We start from the raw sequence: 15,013 nt of genomic DNA, 5'->3' as shown, positions 1-15,013 counted from the left end.
CGCCAAACAAACATACCATGCATGACAGTGGTTTGCAGCATCATTGAAGACATTAAACATCACCGCACAACGCGCTCTGTTCATCTTGTGTTTGACGCACTAGCGACCCAAAGCGCGAAAAACACTAGGGCAGTAAATGTGTAAAGTTAATTATTTAATATTTCATTCTCCAGCAAGAATCTTCTTAGTGACTTCTTTGAAATACGCGCCCAGAAATCAATCCTGTCTCCTTTAGGTTTTCTTAAAAATAGGAGGACTTGCTAGTTTAAGTGTTGCATGCCAGTTTGTATGTATGCGTGGTGTTCTAAGTTTTTCATGTCATAAGCAGTACCGACTTGGTGCTCCATCAGTATGGCCCGGAGCTCACTGTTCCTGAACACTCACCGCTCCGTGTAACAGTGGTTACTTTTTCGCTGCGCCCTAAGAACAACGCTCTTTGTTCTACACTCTAATCAGATGGAGGCTGTTTACCTCTCAAGGAATGTCATTCAAACACCGTTATTTCTTCTTGTTTCTCCGGTGGATAGCAGCAGCAACTCCTAAAGTAACTTCCCTTTTTGAGTGACAACGCATTATTTACTTTTGCAAGTGATTTCAACCTTTTCAGTGCGAACGATCGTTTCAATTGATGCGACTGAAACGGACCCTCCCTTGCCGAGATTTACGAAGTCGTTGGCAGGCAAGCACACAGATTATGCCCTTGGCAAGCATGAACCAACGTATGTCTGCACGAACAAGCTCGACATATAGACTTCCGGCTTTCCACAATTGTGATTGCTAAGCCTGGATTGTGGTTGCTAATTCCTGTTTGTTTTGGACTTTTGTGCACGTTCTCTTTTCTATTCTGCGTGACTCATTTACAGCTGTGTTTGTGAATCCCCTGATAGCTGTACAGCCCCTGTTTTGCGCGTTCTCACCGCCATGTTGCTTCTTTCCTGTTTCTTGTGTGTTTTAATGCTGTGTGTGTTGTTCTTCTGTGCGCGCCGAGCGTCCTCGTTAAATTCTGTTTTTTTTCTGTTTTTTTTTCTACTACAGGCATATTCCATCGAAACGAAGCAGGTCAACTACAAAAGTCAAATGAGGCACCAGGCAATGAAGGCCAATGCACACCTGCACACGTATGCTGTTTGAGATCAGATTGTCGACGAGGTGCATCGAGCACGGGCCGCGATCGCAAGACACTGAACCTCAGAGGCACAAATGTAAGTCCATAATGGTATAGAAAAGTGAGCGTTAGGCTATGTAGAAGAATATCACTGCCTCGGAATAAGCCAAAGGCAGCGGCAAAGATCATGCGAGGTGAATGAGGTTGATAGTGCAATAGGCAGGACACAAACGACAGCCCCTCATTCTTGCTCGTCTGGTTATTTCGGCAGACTGCGTTCTGCGTTTCGTACCGATGTTATTATTCTTTGGACACCAGGCTTGGAACTTTATACACCACATTTACTTCATTTGGCTGTCCTGCTTGTTTTAACAAAAGGCTGTTAAACGAAGCTTACCCTGAAGGCCGCCACGTCGACTGATACTGGACAGCCAAGGAAGATCTAGCATGTCCAACATTCTTGGACAAAAATTTTGAATATTGAAAGTTTGTAAGGTATACTGTAATGAAAATATTGAAAGTAATGGTCCATTCTTCATATGTGCAGTAAAATCTTTCTTTTAAAGTATTTCCATCGTTCTCATCGAGCAGTTAAGAGTGTCATAGAAAACCAATAAGAAACGCTGTGACGATGGCAAAACATGCAAGCCTGCCGACGACGGGAGATTTGCGGATATATTGATTGTTATAGTGAAGTCTTACAATATCTGAGAAAATTCTATTCATAAATTCTTTCCCGCTCAAGAATGCTTTTGAAGTATGTGCAAAATGCCACTTGTGCGAGAGGTATGGCTCCTCACGCGCCTGTGGCCAATTCTCTTGGCGCCCTATAAATCAGGTCTTATGTGGTTAGACTGTTAACTCACTTGCCAGTTCAGCGTTGGGGCTAGCTTTGGCTCTGAAGCAAGATTACGTGACTTGGTTGAACATAGCTCAGTCGCCCGTATAGTCGCTTGGTCTCCTTTGACATGCTCAGAGTGCAATCGGTCGAGACGTGCAGCTCCATAGGAAAGGCGGGTACCAGTGGATCAGCCACATTCACCAGCGGTGTTTCGGCGGGAGCGCAAGCGAGAGATAAACGCCGGCCGTGGCAAAATCCAGCTCCACATGAGGCGGAAAGGGAAGCCACGCTGCGCTGTCAAGTCGAAAGTCATCGCCAGACGGCCACAGCATATGTTCGGCTGTAGCGCAAGAGTAACAGGGAAGCACCCAGCCTTTGATACGCCCGGACCGTCGGCGGAGCCGCCGCCTGCTAAAAGTATACATGCAATTGGATGAGCAGCGTACTCGCTGAGACAAACAGCAGCAAGACAGGTGCCACGGGCACAGTTTCGCTGAATTGTTCACTCTGACCAGTAGCTTAGCCGTTGTAGCTTTCGTAGTGACAGCTACATTACGCTAGCATTTCGAGCGTCCAGCGTGGCGGCGCCGCCACGTGGTCATGTGGTTGGTCACGCGGTGCGGCGAGCCGGCGAAACCGAGTGGAAGTGGGGGAGTTGAGAGGGAGGAGTGAGTAAATCACGTCCAGGGACGAAGGTGAAGAAGCATCAAAAGTTCCTTCTGGACCTTCGACGGGAGCGGATGTCCCCAGCCTCTCCTCCCGAGACGTGTTCGTGCTCTTCGACGACGCAGTCTCGCCTCAGCCGCGCCCGGTGCACCCTCCTGCCCGCCCTTTGGACGATCGCCAGGAGCACCGCTCGCCCTCAGCGCCGTCCGGCGCACTTCCCCAGCTAGTAAGGCGCCCCGCCGACCCGTCGCCCGCGTAGGCGCCCCTCGCCCTACTCCTAGTAGGCCTTCCTACCCGGCGGCCGCTTCGACGGTCGGGTAACCCTCGCCCGCCGGGAGAGCCTCTTCGGGCCGTCGTCGTCAGCTGCAGCGGCGACGGCCCATGTTTCTGAAACCCCCCAGCAGCCGGCACAGCTGACTACGATGGCGGAGGCTCTTTCACCACCTCGACGCCTGCTGTGCTGTCCTGGACGAGAGCGCGGCTTCCCTGCTGCCCTCCGCCCTCCCCGCGCGCGCTAGTGCGCGCGGGGCCCCGACGCGCCGCCTTCCATGGCGGTCTTCAGCGTTTCTCCCCTGCTGCCATCCTGAGGCAGCCCCCCAACGGTACGCTCAGGCCCGCATCCCGTGATCCTGGACGCAACCTCCGGTCCCTGTGCGCCAGCCCACTGACGCCCCAGCTGTAACCACAGCTCCTGCGCGCCGCCGAAAACGGCGACATTCAGCGCACCCCGCCGCGCTGCTACCCTGTAGCAGTTTCTCCGCGGCCCTCACCAGCTGCCACGTGGTGGCCTCCTGCAGCCAACCCCGGCTGTGCTGCAGTCCTCGCCCGCCTCTGCCAAGCCTTTCGGCTGGCCCGGGGTCATGGCTGCTTGCCTCCTGCAAGCCCCCGACGTGCGCGCGCCACACCCAGCGCGTGCCGTTCATCCTACCCTTCCCTGCTGTGGCTGCTGCTGCTGCGGGGACCTACCTTCCTGGACGCCTAGGACTACCTGCACGCGACGCAAGCGAACATCCCCCCACATCCTCTCTCCCCATCCCCGCTCCAAGCGGTGCCCCCGCGATAACGGTGGCAGAAGACGAGCACATTTCCCCCACGTAGCCACAAGAAGAAGGTGAAGAAGGAACAGGAGAGCAAGCTGCCAGGCTACTTGGTGGTGCATGTTGATTAGTAGGAAGCGCAAAAAAAACGGATGAGATACGGAGTAGGGGACACAAAAACACGTTCACGAGTGCTCGTGAACGTGTTTTTGTGTCCCCTACTCTGTCCCTCGTCCGTTTTTTTGCGCTTCCTACTAAACATAAAGAAGGAACGCCCAGCGAAACGGAGCGGCGAAAGACCGACTTTGCAACTCCACTGAGCGAGTTCCGCTCGGCCAGCAGTAGCTACCGTGTCACTCCAGGTTTAACCACAGCCATTTTTTTTTCTTCTGATCAGAAAAAAAGGCCGCCACTTGAAGTAGCAAGCGTTAGCTGTTTGGTTTACTAGACGAAAAAAGCAAAGAAAAACGCGCCCGTTGTCGAATTACACCCCCTCAAGATACGTCCCAAACGCAACTTGCTTCGTTTGGGAGGGTCAATGTGGGCCTAGAATTCGGCTTGCGGTGCGATATGGTAATGCTTCTATTAGTCATTGCATGTATACAATATTTGCGTATTATTTAACTGTGGTTTTATTTCTATACCACAACCCATAAGGTTTCATTTGCCTACCGAATTCGGTACACCATGGTCCCGGATGGGTTCCCCTTGTTGTCGGAGTATATATAGCAGAAAGAATGTATACACATCGCAACTTATCGCAACTGCGGTAAGCGCGGGAAGGAACTTTCTCTTATATTGCTGTGGCCCACCAAGGTACGCAGTTTCTTGTGCCGCTTTTGCCTGCGTCGTTTTGCTACGGCGGAGGTATGTATCCCTAAGTTTCTTTCAGGCTGCACTTCGCGAAATATACTGGTATACTTACATCCGGTTCATCCTAGTCTCGTGTTACTCGCAAGGATATAAGGTTAATTTCACCAGATGAGATGAAGGGCGCAAAATTTTAGCTCATTGAAATTATGTGTAAATATGCAGCTGCTGCCAAAATATAGCAGAAGAAAAGAAAACCTAATCTAGCATTCACTTTGAAGAGCATGCTTATTTGTGTTCTTTCTATTTTTGTGATATAAACTGTTACCCATGGGGCCACTGAAATAGAACTTGTTACTTTGTGCCGTGTATCATCTTTCATTCCTTTTTTATGCAATATTGGATCGCGCTGTATATTTCATAATGCTTCCGAACCAACTACTCCACCTTAATGCAATGCAGAGTACAGTGTTTTGTTGTGTTTTAGGGCACATAGGCTACTCAGGCAGTCATGCGCCAAACTCAAGGCAACGAAAATTGTTTTCTGCATACTTTTTAGAAATATTAATTATTGGTGGTGTAGAGGGCATAAAACATTGTTTTGTGTTACCTAATGACAGAGGAAGAAAGAAGTTTTATGAATGGCTAATATTAAGAGCTTTGAAGACGGTCGGGCACTCTCAGCAGGCATCCTTGGCTGGGCAAAGATGTTGAGCTTCCCAACCAGTAAAGCAAAACTGCAGCCTTCTCAGAAATGAGAAAGTGACAGGTGTAACGAAAAAATGAAGCCAATCAGCGGTTAAAAATTCAGAGTCTGCTGAGAAAACCTGCTTCTGTCAAAAAGCTAAAAACACATGTAATGTCAACAATTCTATCTTCACTCAAAATAAACATTGGGTGTAAAGGAATTTGTTCGTTACAAAACTAAGTGAAACATATTTTACTAAGTTTTTCAAGTTTTGTGCATGAGTATGAAATATGATTAAATGTTAGGTAATCTCTACATTTTTCACAAATCGGTTTGTCTTCACTTGTCAATAGAAAACTGGGTGTGATGTGCATGTGGCCTATACGGAGACGACATAAAATAACTTCATTGAAACGCTCCTGGTGCAAACATGACTTCCATTCACCTAGAACTGGCTTTACCAAGTGCAGTTTGTTTACTTCATTGTTTTCCTTTGTACTAATTTAGTGCAATCCTTAAAGGACATATTTACTTTTTTATTTCCTTGCCATGAGACTGGGCAGCGCACAAATCTGCTCTCTCGTTACCATTTATTCCGATATGACTCGGAACCCAGCACCATTTTATGTTTTGTCCTAGAGCTGTGGCTGTTACAATGTTGTGTATGATGTCACCAATTATAGGAGTGATTGCATTTCTAGAGCGGAGAGTAGTAAATAAATTTAAGGAGTCTGTGTATATAATACTCCTCGTGAGGTTCTCGTATACTATTTGTTCGAAGGCTACACAGACGGCGTAATATTCGGCAATGAAAATTTATGCGCACTGTGGAAGCTTATTTCCTTCCAATCGCCTTTTATCACTGCGCTTCCAGAGTAAATATCTCTTTTTGAGCCATATGTATAAAAAGGTGTGAAAGTACTGTATTTTTCATCAAGTGTAAGAAATTCTTGTGTTATATGCTCCTGTGCAGTTTTTTATGGAACTGTGTAAGAGCGAAATCACAGATTGTAGGAAAATGATACCATGGAGGCAGTGGATCTCGTTTTCTAGCAATGCCAGGTAATGTAAGTGTAAAGTATAGCCTTTAAACTAAAGCTCCCTGAAAATTTTTAGTACATGGCTCTCCCTGGAAGCTTTCTGTTTCCAGCTTTCGGGAACGAGGCTTATATTTAAATAGCCCTCTGCTACACTTTGGATTTGAAAGCATAATGATTTTTGAGTGGTCAGCTGTCAAATATGCTCATGAGGTTTTAAATAAATCTTTCTTTACTAGAATGAATTCAGAACTTCGTACATGACATCCCTGAGCAAGGTTTTTGATGTCAGGTTGTTTGCATGCTATGCTCGCATAACAGTGGCCCACATACTGGCCACACTTCAATCACGCTCTGTGGTGGATAGCACAACCCTCTCAGTTTTATGCTGCATGAGTGTGCACGTGTCTGCTTTTGGCTGAGTTATGAACAATGCTGTCATGCATGGTCATACCCCAGCTTAGTGTTCAGCCTGCCTTTTAACGCTGCTCTAGTTTTTGAATGTTGCAACCGGTCTTCATTGCGTATATTTGGGCAGCTGTGTTAACAGGGCCTTCTGCTACAGCAGTGAAGACGAGAAAAATCCTGCAGTATTTTGCTTTTGATCTTGAATACTGTATTTATTTTCATAACATGTTTTTGTGTGGCTGCCCATGCTAGGAATGCTTTCTCATACAGCAGTGAGGACGGGCAAATGTACTAAAAAGTTTAGTTCTTGACCCTGAATGCAAAATGTAGTATCAGAACAAGTTCATAAAGGTGGCCGTGCCAACAATGATTTTTGATTCACAACTCCAAGAGTCACTCATAGAGGTGACAGAAACGGAGAGGGCCGACGTACCTATAGTAATACGGCAGGGGAGGATATATGGCGGTGGGAGTGTCATCCACCTCCAAAAGCCAGAAATTTTACTTAGGAAAACCCTTTTTTCTCAACAAAAACAGTCCAAGAAATACATGTTCCAAATAGGACTGGCCCTCTTTAAGAATGATTCATAAATCCACGCATTGTAGCACTGCAACACAGCATGTTTAACATCCACAGATCTAGTTTGGTGCATAATATATGCGACCGCAGCTTTTAAGACTGCTTCTAAATGCTTAGAAGTACCCAGTGGCTGGAGTGTGTTTCACAGTGCTGTGCATTGTTTCAGTGCTGTATTTCATGTTTAACGTGCAGAGCTGCATCTGTACGCACCAATTTTCTCCGCTCGATGAAATTCTAGCTTCTAATTTCACTGCATAGTAACACACTTTCCTTGTGATCAACAATACAGGCAATGAAAATGAAGTTATTGTACGTAATGAACTCATGAAATTATTTTTCTTCAACATAACCACAGGCATCATTGAAATTCAATGCACATGTGGGTCCTTATTTCACTAAGTGCTTTTTACTACAAATAACACTATCACAGAACATGCGCACAATAAACATGTGTGAGAAAAGGCCTCCAAATTCAGTTAGAGCTTCGCCGTTTTCGCACTTTTAACCATGGCCTCGGCCAGAAAAGCAATTGCAATACCTCCTACAGGAAACTGGTCCAAAATAGCACGCGATCAAAAGTACAGACTTGACCTCGATATGAACGAATACACTTGATCCCGGCACGCAACAGAGGCAAATAGCTCCCAGATGCTTAAGACGTTATACACTTTAAACGGGCATGCAACAATGTTTCTGTATATTAAGAACAAAGTGAGCGCAGCTGCTTCCTTTACAATAGAACTCTCCGTCCAAGTTATGGACCCCGCCGCTAACACAAGCTCAATTTCCGAAAAACAAAATTGGCAGTTGTATTACAATCAACACCATTTGCAATCGCTGGAGCGTTGCAAGAACACGTATAAGTAGCAACGAGGTTTCACTGCCGAACGGGAGCGCGAATAGCACACGCACACTGCACGCACAAAGCACGAAACGTTCGCAGTGCACGCCGACGAACACCCTGCAGCGCAAGCCATATTGAACCAATGGTGAACGAACAGCGCGAATGCTCCTCAGTGAACAGCTGCAGTCTCCAGACGGCTCCCAGCAGTGTCGCAGTAGACGAAATTCCCGTTCTATCGTTGTCACCGAGTGCGTTCAAATCCGGGCACGCAAAAAGAATTTTCCTATAAACTCTACCTTGAGATATGGGCAAACGCCGTCAATGTCAGTCTGTGAGCACGACCAAAAAACAGAAACTCGAGCAGTTACGCCTAGGCCGCACTTCAAGTGTCACGTCGCGGCCTGCTGCTGCCTCCCGGTTTGTAAACAAGCTGTCCGGAAAAGATGGCCTCCCGATCGAGAAAAACTACGTCACTTCCACCACACTTTTCTTCCATGTTGTTGTATGGGAAAGACCTCTCCTGAATTTTCCTTCCTCCATGAACCGAATCTATGCCGCCATTTCGTTCCCTGACTTCATTCTAACGTAGTTCCACCCCTATCCACCATATTGCACCGAGACATCATCATTGGCGCGCGTCAGGTGGTTGTTTCTACAATGCTATTGTAGAGGGGCGCTACAAGTCTCCATGCGAGATATGCTGTTTCTAGTTGCTGCCACAGATGGCCGGCACTGTGATCTCAGGTTGGTAGCAAACCCCACGAAATCTCGAAACGTGATGTGTAAGAGTTAACGCTCTTGATATGCACTAGAGTCTTGAAACAACGTGCGACGCCTGAAACATCCTTCTCGCCCTTCCATGTATCTTTGCGGGCGGCCATAGCGAACGGGACAGCGTATATCGGAGTGCAATACACTGTTGTTTTGTACAGGCAGTATGGTTTTTACCCTTATTTTTTCGAACTTAGATTTCAGTACATTTGCCCCAGATGCTCAGAAAGAGGTTTTTGCTTTCGGGCATTTTTTTCCACTCATATGCTGCCCCCTGCTCTCTTTGTGGTTTTTGACTTGCTGATTTTCTCCATGCGCTCTAAGCTAAGGTTCGGGTGATCTATAACCTTGCCTTCGTGTTATATTCTGGCGCAGCTACCTTAGTGGCTTGATTTCCAGTCCTACACCATGTTAATGTTTAAGCCTAATTGTGCTGGGGGTAAAAAAAAAACGACGGCAGCACTTTACGCGGATCCAAAAAGTACAGTGCTGTAGGCATTAACCTTGACGACGGCCGCATATTTTGAAACGTCCCTGCTTTGCTAAGTAACAAAGATAAATTCGCGAACTTTTTAGTGCTAATTCTACTGCGGGAAACTGATTCAAATATGTAAGTGCCGCCGTGATGGCTCAGTGGTTATGGCGCTCAGCTGCTGACCCGAAAGACGCGGGTTTAATCCCGGCCGCGGCGGTCGAATTTCGATGGAGGTGAAATTCTAGAAGCCCGTGTAATGCGCGATGTCAGCGCACGTCAAAGAACCCCACGTGGTCGAAATTTCTGGAGCCCTTTACTACGATGTCCCTCGTAGCCTGATCCGCTTTGGGACATTAAACCCCATGGAGCCAATCGAAATCCAAACGCACCCTTATGGAAGAAAGCAGGTTGAACTAGACCGCAGTAAATGCGCAGTCAATCGTAGAAAGGGCTGGTTGCGCGATAATCGTGGGCACTTCATTTTGCTAGAATCATGATGTTGCAGCCCGGACGCGAGCATATTCTTCTGCAAGAAACTAACGCTGTGCCGTAAATTCTAGGCTCAAAAAGCAGCCATATAAACTTACCTAAAAATTAAGCTGATGTGTGGATTTCTGTGCAACCTTTACGAGTTTTTCATTGAAGACCGTTTGCTAGATTTAAGAGTAAAATGTTCGCTAATTTATGTTTAATAATTCCCAAACCAAGCGTGCATTAAAAAAATATGCCGACTTTGTCAAGGCGCCTGTCTACATTCTGGCACTAGACGAACCTTCACAGAGCACTTGGTCATTTTCTTAAAATTTGGGCAAGGGCTGAAACAGGCTCGGTATATGCTATATGGTCAGGTTATGACTATACTGAAACAAGGCACATTGTGACAGGGGACGTGACAAGATTGGGTACCGCCGGTAAGTTGGGCATAGCTGAGCACAGTTAAACTACTATTGGAAAAAATTAGTGCTCCTCCTTATCTATTCGTGCTCCTGCAGGCACAAGAGGCTATGTTCCAGACCCTGGCAGCATAGAAGTTTCGTGGTGTAGACCGACTGCACAGCAAAAGGTACCATGCTGTCTGTGCTCCTGAAGTGTCTTGTCACGGGCGTCGTAGCCGGGATGATGGCAGTCCTGTTCCAGCACATCTGCAATTGGCTCAAGAAGAGCCTGCGACACGACTTGCCGCCCGGACCACGAGGCGTGCCATTTCTTGGCAATTTGCCCTTTATGTTCAACAATGGATACCGGGAAGTCGAGGCTCTCAGGCAGAAGTACGGCAACGTGTTCGGGTAGGTTGTGTACTCTTGTCCACAATTTATGGCACATATATGAAGGAAGATAAAAGTCACCTAAACTTTCTTTAAAGCATAAGGAAATGTTTCTAACGTTTTTCTTTAAAACTGTGGTATTGATCAATGGAATATTGGCTGAAAGATAATTGATCAAAAGGAAGAAGAGAAAGCACATGCCGCCGATGAGTTTCAAACCCACAAGCTCCGAATTTCACGTACAGTGCTCTACCAACTAAGCTATCTTGGTGGCGGTCCAATCTTCTACTTTCGGGGGATATTTATTTTGCGTGTAATCTAACTCTGTGAACGTTCACCAGAGCCACACTTGTCCATATATGCACATGCAGCAAGTGCTGTATAACGGCGGGTGTCACACGTTGAACGTGATCGCACGGTGAAGGTGCAAAATGTGCTAACGCTTTCTTATCCTACTTATGGCTTCTAGACCACCGGAACCGAACACTGCAACTAAAAATCGCACAGAAAATAGTAAAGTTAAAGAAAACTGCTGCCTGTCAGTGCGCTTTTCAATTTTTCATTTACTGCGGTAAACGTCCTGCTTGACGCAGCAAGGCCTCACAGCAACTTCGCGTTAAAAAACGTTGCCGGCATGTGAAGTATTTTGCTCGTTTCAGACCCATTTCTGCCGAGTTGTTTTTTACTACTTTGGTTTTTTTCAGCCGTGCGCATAACATTATCCAATGGCTCTTTATACCATGCATATTTAGAAGTGCATTTAAGGGAAAAACGGTCGAAGGCAAGACTTTTCGAGCCTAAAGTTATGAATTGTGCGTTGATGGTGAAAGTTTTCTTCTATTGCTCTAGAAATTCGAAGCCGAATTATACACCATCGTGCCTCTTTCTCATCTAAAAATCGCATTCTTCCAGTTCACGCACTAAACCCTTAAATCGAGATCTATATATAGCCAAACAAACCTGTTACCTGAATTCTCTTGGTTGGGGACATTCGGTCATATTCCGGAAAATATACCCAGTTTAAAACTAGCATTCCACGATACTGTAAAAGCAGTGCTGTGAAAATTGTGCCGCAAAAAGAAAGAAACATGTCATCGGCTTGTAAAATATCACCCTGAACCATGTTCGAAATCCTCCTGTCCTCGACAAGAAAGCAGAGCCCTAGTAAAGCTGAAGCTTTTGTGGAGTCAGAATGACATTATTACTACCACCTTCATTTCTATACATCGGTTTATACCTTTGTCTGGTTTTTTTATTACCTGCTACGTTTCGTCACGCGCGTGACATTGTGTACAGATAACAATAAGCAACATCTTGCCCGCATTAAAGCAGGACATGAATTCACTCATGTACATAGATTACCGCTGCCACAGCTTCAGAGCTTCAGGATTGAGGCGTATCCTTCCTTCCTTTCTCACTGACGCTATTGCTAAAAACAATGTGGTGGGGTTGCAGGCTTATGCTTGGAAGCCGGTACTTGGTGTTTCTCTGCGACTTCGACTCCGTAACGGAGGCCTTGTCCCAGGGGCCGCTTCTGAACAGACCGGAAGAATTTCCACTCAACATCACTGGAAATCCTCAAAGTATGTACGCCTGGGGTCATTTACTTGTTTATTATTATTGGACAATTTTTTACAGTTTGAGAGAGAGGCATGCGTCAGAAGGAGGGATACGGTGGTTAACCAGGAGCAGGTGGCTAATTCTCATCATGCCCTGGGGGAAATAATTTGGTATAGAAAGGTGAAGTGATCGCTGCATGCTCTTGGTGATTCACTTTCACTGTTTTGTTCGCATTGAATAGTGTCGTACTGTAGGTCAGCAGCTTCTTGGCATTTGCCCAATAGATACTTGTTTGCTCTTATCATCCATTGCGTCGTGACAGCTGAAAGAAAAACATTACTCTTCGAATTTCTTGAAGATGCTTACGGCCACAGGTTGACTGATCCCTCAAGGTCTGTACCCTTGTGCTTGCTTCTGGCTCAGGTGTGATTCTCATCAACGGACATCTATGGAAGGAGCAGCGCCGGTTCATGCTGAAGACGTTCAGTAAAATTGGCGCTGGCAAAGAGGCAATGGAGCAACGCATACACGTGAGGCTGACTTACAAGTTACCGCTTGTCACAAATCACCACTGTAGGAATAAAGGAGCGTTCGCACCGACGTATCACGGAGATAATGCGACAGGTTTTAACCTACTCGCCGGACGCGCGGCGTGCAGTATCAGGTGTTCACACAGGAGATCGCAATGTGTGACTTCCCTCCCGAAACATCTTCTGAGACTTGACGTGCGTGCCTCTGCGTTTAAAAACCTTCACCACTAGTAACGCATGTAAAGAAAATGTGGATTCAAACCCGTCAAGGAACAACGCGCTGTTGCCATTATGTAACCGTGAAACAGCGTATTAGTTGTTAAATAGACTGATTACTTGCGGTCATCGACCGAATATCACGAAAGGAAGCAGATCCCTGTGACAATATTGAACCAAATGCCAATCGAGTTCCACCCTTCACTTTTTGCGGCCAGTCTAAGTCATAGAGTGTTGCTTAAAAACAAGAACAGATAATGCACTACTGCCGCCAGCAGCCTTTCGGCGGAAAATGCCATGGTGCAGACACGACACGTTTAGTCAAATACAAAATGAAGTGTGCATTCAAAACAGGGTGCAAATGCAGGAATTCTACAGGAATTTTCTGGAAAAGAATGAATACAGATGTCGTGGTGTTATTTCGCGCAACGCCGCTGATTGACTGAATAGGTCCTGAACATGATGTCGTGTGGCTAGAAATCAGCCACTGAGCGACTCTCCTATGGAAGCCGCTGGCGACTTTTTCGGTGTAACGCGACCATGCCAATTTGTCTGAAACTTCCCGCTGGAAATCTGTTGCCCGCCAACGTCAACGCGCCTGAAGGAAGACTTATGACGTCGTAAGACAGCGGAAAACATTCCTACCCCAGAAGTTTTTAATAATCAGAAAAAAATCGCCCCTTAATTTGAACCAAATCGGCGCTAGAATAAGACACGGTAATTGTGAATGGAACACCAAAGCTGTAGAATTGCCAACAAAAGTCTCATTCTGGAGGCATTCCGGAACGAGGTATTACATTCAAAAGACTTGTGGCTATATGAGACTGCTACATGTCCGTATCCCATATCACGTCGTTACATTAGTCTTCAGTACAAGCCTTGTCCTTCGTGTTTAAAAAATGTCAATTGATGGCGACATATCTGAAAGACAGTGTAAGCGATTTAAAACGAAACCAATGTGCGGACAGTGCTGTCCTCTATTCTTTAGAACCAGCTACATAGAAGCCAGCCCTATGTCGTGACATCTTTACTGCTTTTAATAGTGCTGGTGCGCAAGTTTCCCCATGAAATCTACTTAATTGCAATCTTTGAAACATCCTTAGTGAACAGATACCAAAACGCATAATGAATGAAGATCATAAAATTGCTAGTACTCATTGCGATTACATATCGTTTATCTGACACGTTCTGCAGTGAACTGGAAACTTCGAGCACGTGGCGACAGGTGTCCCGGCGCGGTTCTTAGCGCTCGCGAGCTAACCACACACTTGTAGGAGCCGTTGGCTAGCACTCGTAGCTTCCACTGGACTACAAGAATTTGAGACACCCCCTCACAGAAATTCTACTATGCGATGTATATCGCGTTTGTGGAGTGTCTGCTGAAATTTGTGTTGGATTGTAGACGTGTGTCCCATACTGGCGCCCAGGAGGAACTGTCACACCTTCTGCCCGAGTTGGCCTCCTGCAGCGGCCGTCGAGTGATACCAACGGCCGTTATCACTCCCAGCACTTCGAACATCATGACCACGCTGCTGGTCGGCCGGCGGTTCGAGTACGATGACCCCGACTGTGCCGACATGAACTCAATGGTTGACGTCATACCGGCGCTGTCCGCTCAGGCGCTGGCAGTGAACTTCTTCCCTTGGCTGCGCAAGCTACTTTCCTGGTCGCGCCTCGGACCATGGCCTCGGTTGTACGACGTCATCATACGAAGGGATCGGTTCTGCGAGTGAGTCACCAAAGCATATTATGGCGCACGATGTTCAAAAGCTTATCTGTAGGCTCAAAGGTTACCCGGCAGGACAGCCAATACCGCATCTAAGATTCTAGAGACACGTTGGTGAGGCAGGAAAGGGCTAGCTCCTCCTGACCAGTAGCGGTACCTTGACCTAGAGTTTCTAAAACAGCGTATTTGTTTTACATTAGATGCGGGCATAAAGAGCAACAACAAAACTTAATTTCACAATAGTTTAGTAATCATTGTCCTTCCAGTGCTTTAATAACGACTTCGTTGAGATGGTAAAAAAGTGGTCGGGCTGTGAGCAAATTCTCTCTTTAATTACTTCCTCTTCATTTGTTCGGAATGCACGGATGCAACTTTCTATTATGTTCGTAAGACTACAATACTCTTGGCACTGAGACAGCCAGCCCCAGGAATTCGATCGGTGGCTGCGTATTCG

The 15,013-nt window shown here is 46.5% G+C and overlaps 1 protein-coding gene across 1 annotated transcript in view; it reads left to right on the top strand.

Annotated features, from left to right (window-relative positions):
- The first annotated feature begins 1,092 nt into the window (after positions 1-1,092).
- LOC144106606 (cytochrome P450 2J6-like) overlaps positions 1,093-15,013 on the top strand; it is a 32,508-nt gene continuing 18,587 nt past the window's right edge. The window contains exons 1-5 of the mRNA XM_077639454.1: positions 1,093-1,202; positions 10,255-10,548; positions 11,983-12,110; positions 12,511-12,617; positions 14,261-14,562. Of these exons, the coding sequence (XP_077495580.1) occupies positions 10,331-10,548; positions 11,983-12,110; positions 12,511-12,617; positions 14,261-14,562 (755 nt within the window). The 5' untranslated portion in view covers positions 1,093-1,202; positions 10,255-10,330. The remainder of the gene's footprint in view (positions 1,203-10,254; positions 10,549-11,982; positions 12,111-12,510; positions 12,618-14,260; positions 14,563-15,013) is intronic.

The sequence above is a fragment of the Amblyomma americanum genome, chromosome 10 (assembly GCF_052857255.1).
Source record: "Amblyomma americanum isolate KBUSLIRL-KWMA chromosome 10, ASM5285725v1, whole genome shotgun sequence".
In the NCBI taxonomy this organism is placed as follows: Eukaryota; Metazoa; Arthropoda; class Arachnida; order Ixodida; family Ixodidae; genus Amblyomma; species Amblyomma americanum.
Note: the sequence above shows the minus strand (reverse complement) of the source record. Positions and strands in the feature narration are given on the sequence as shown.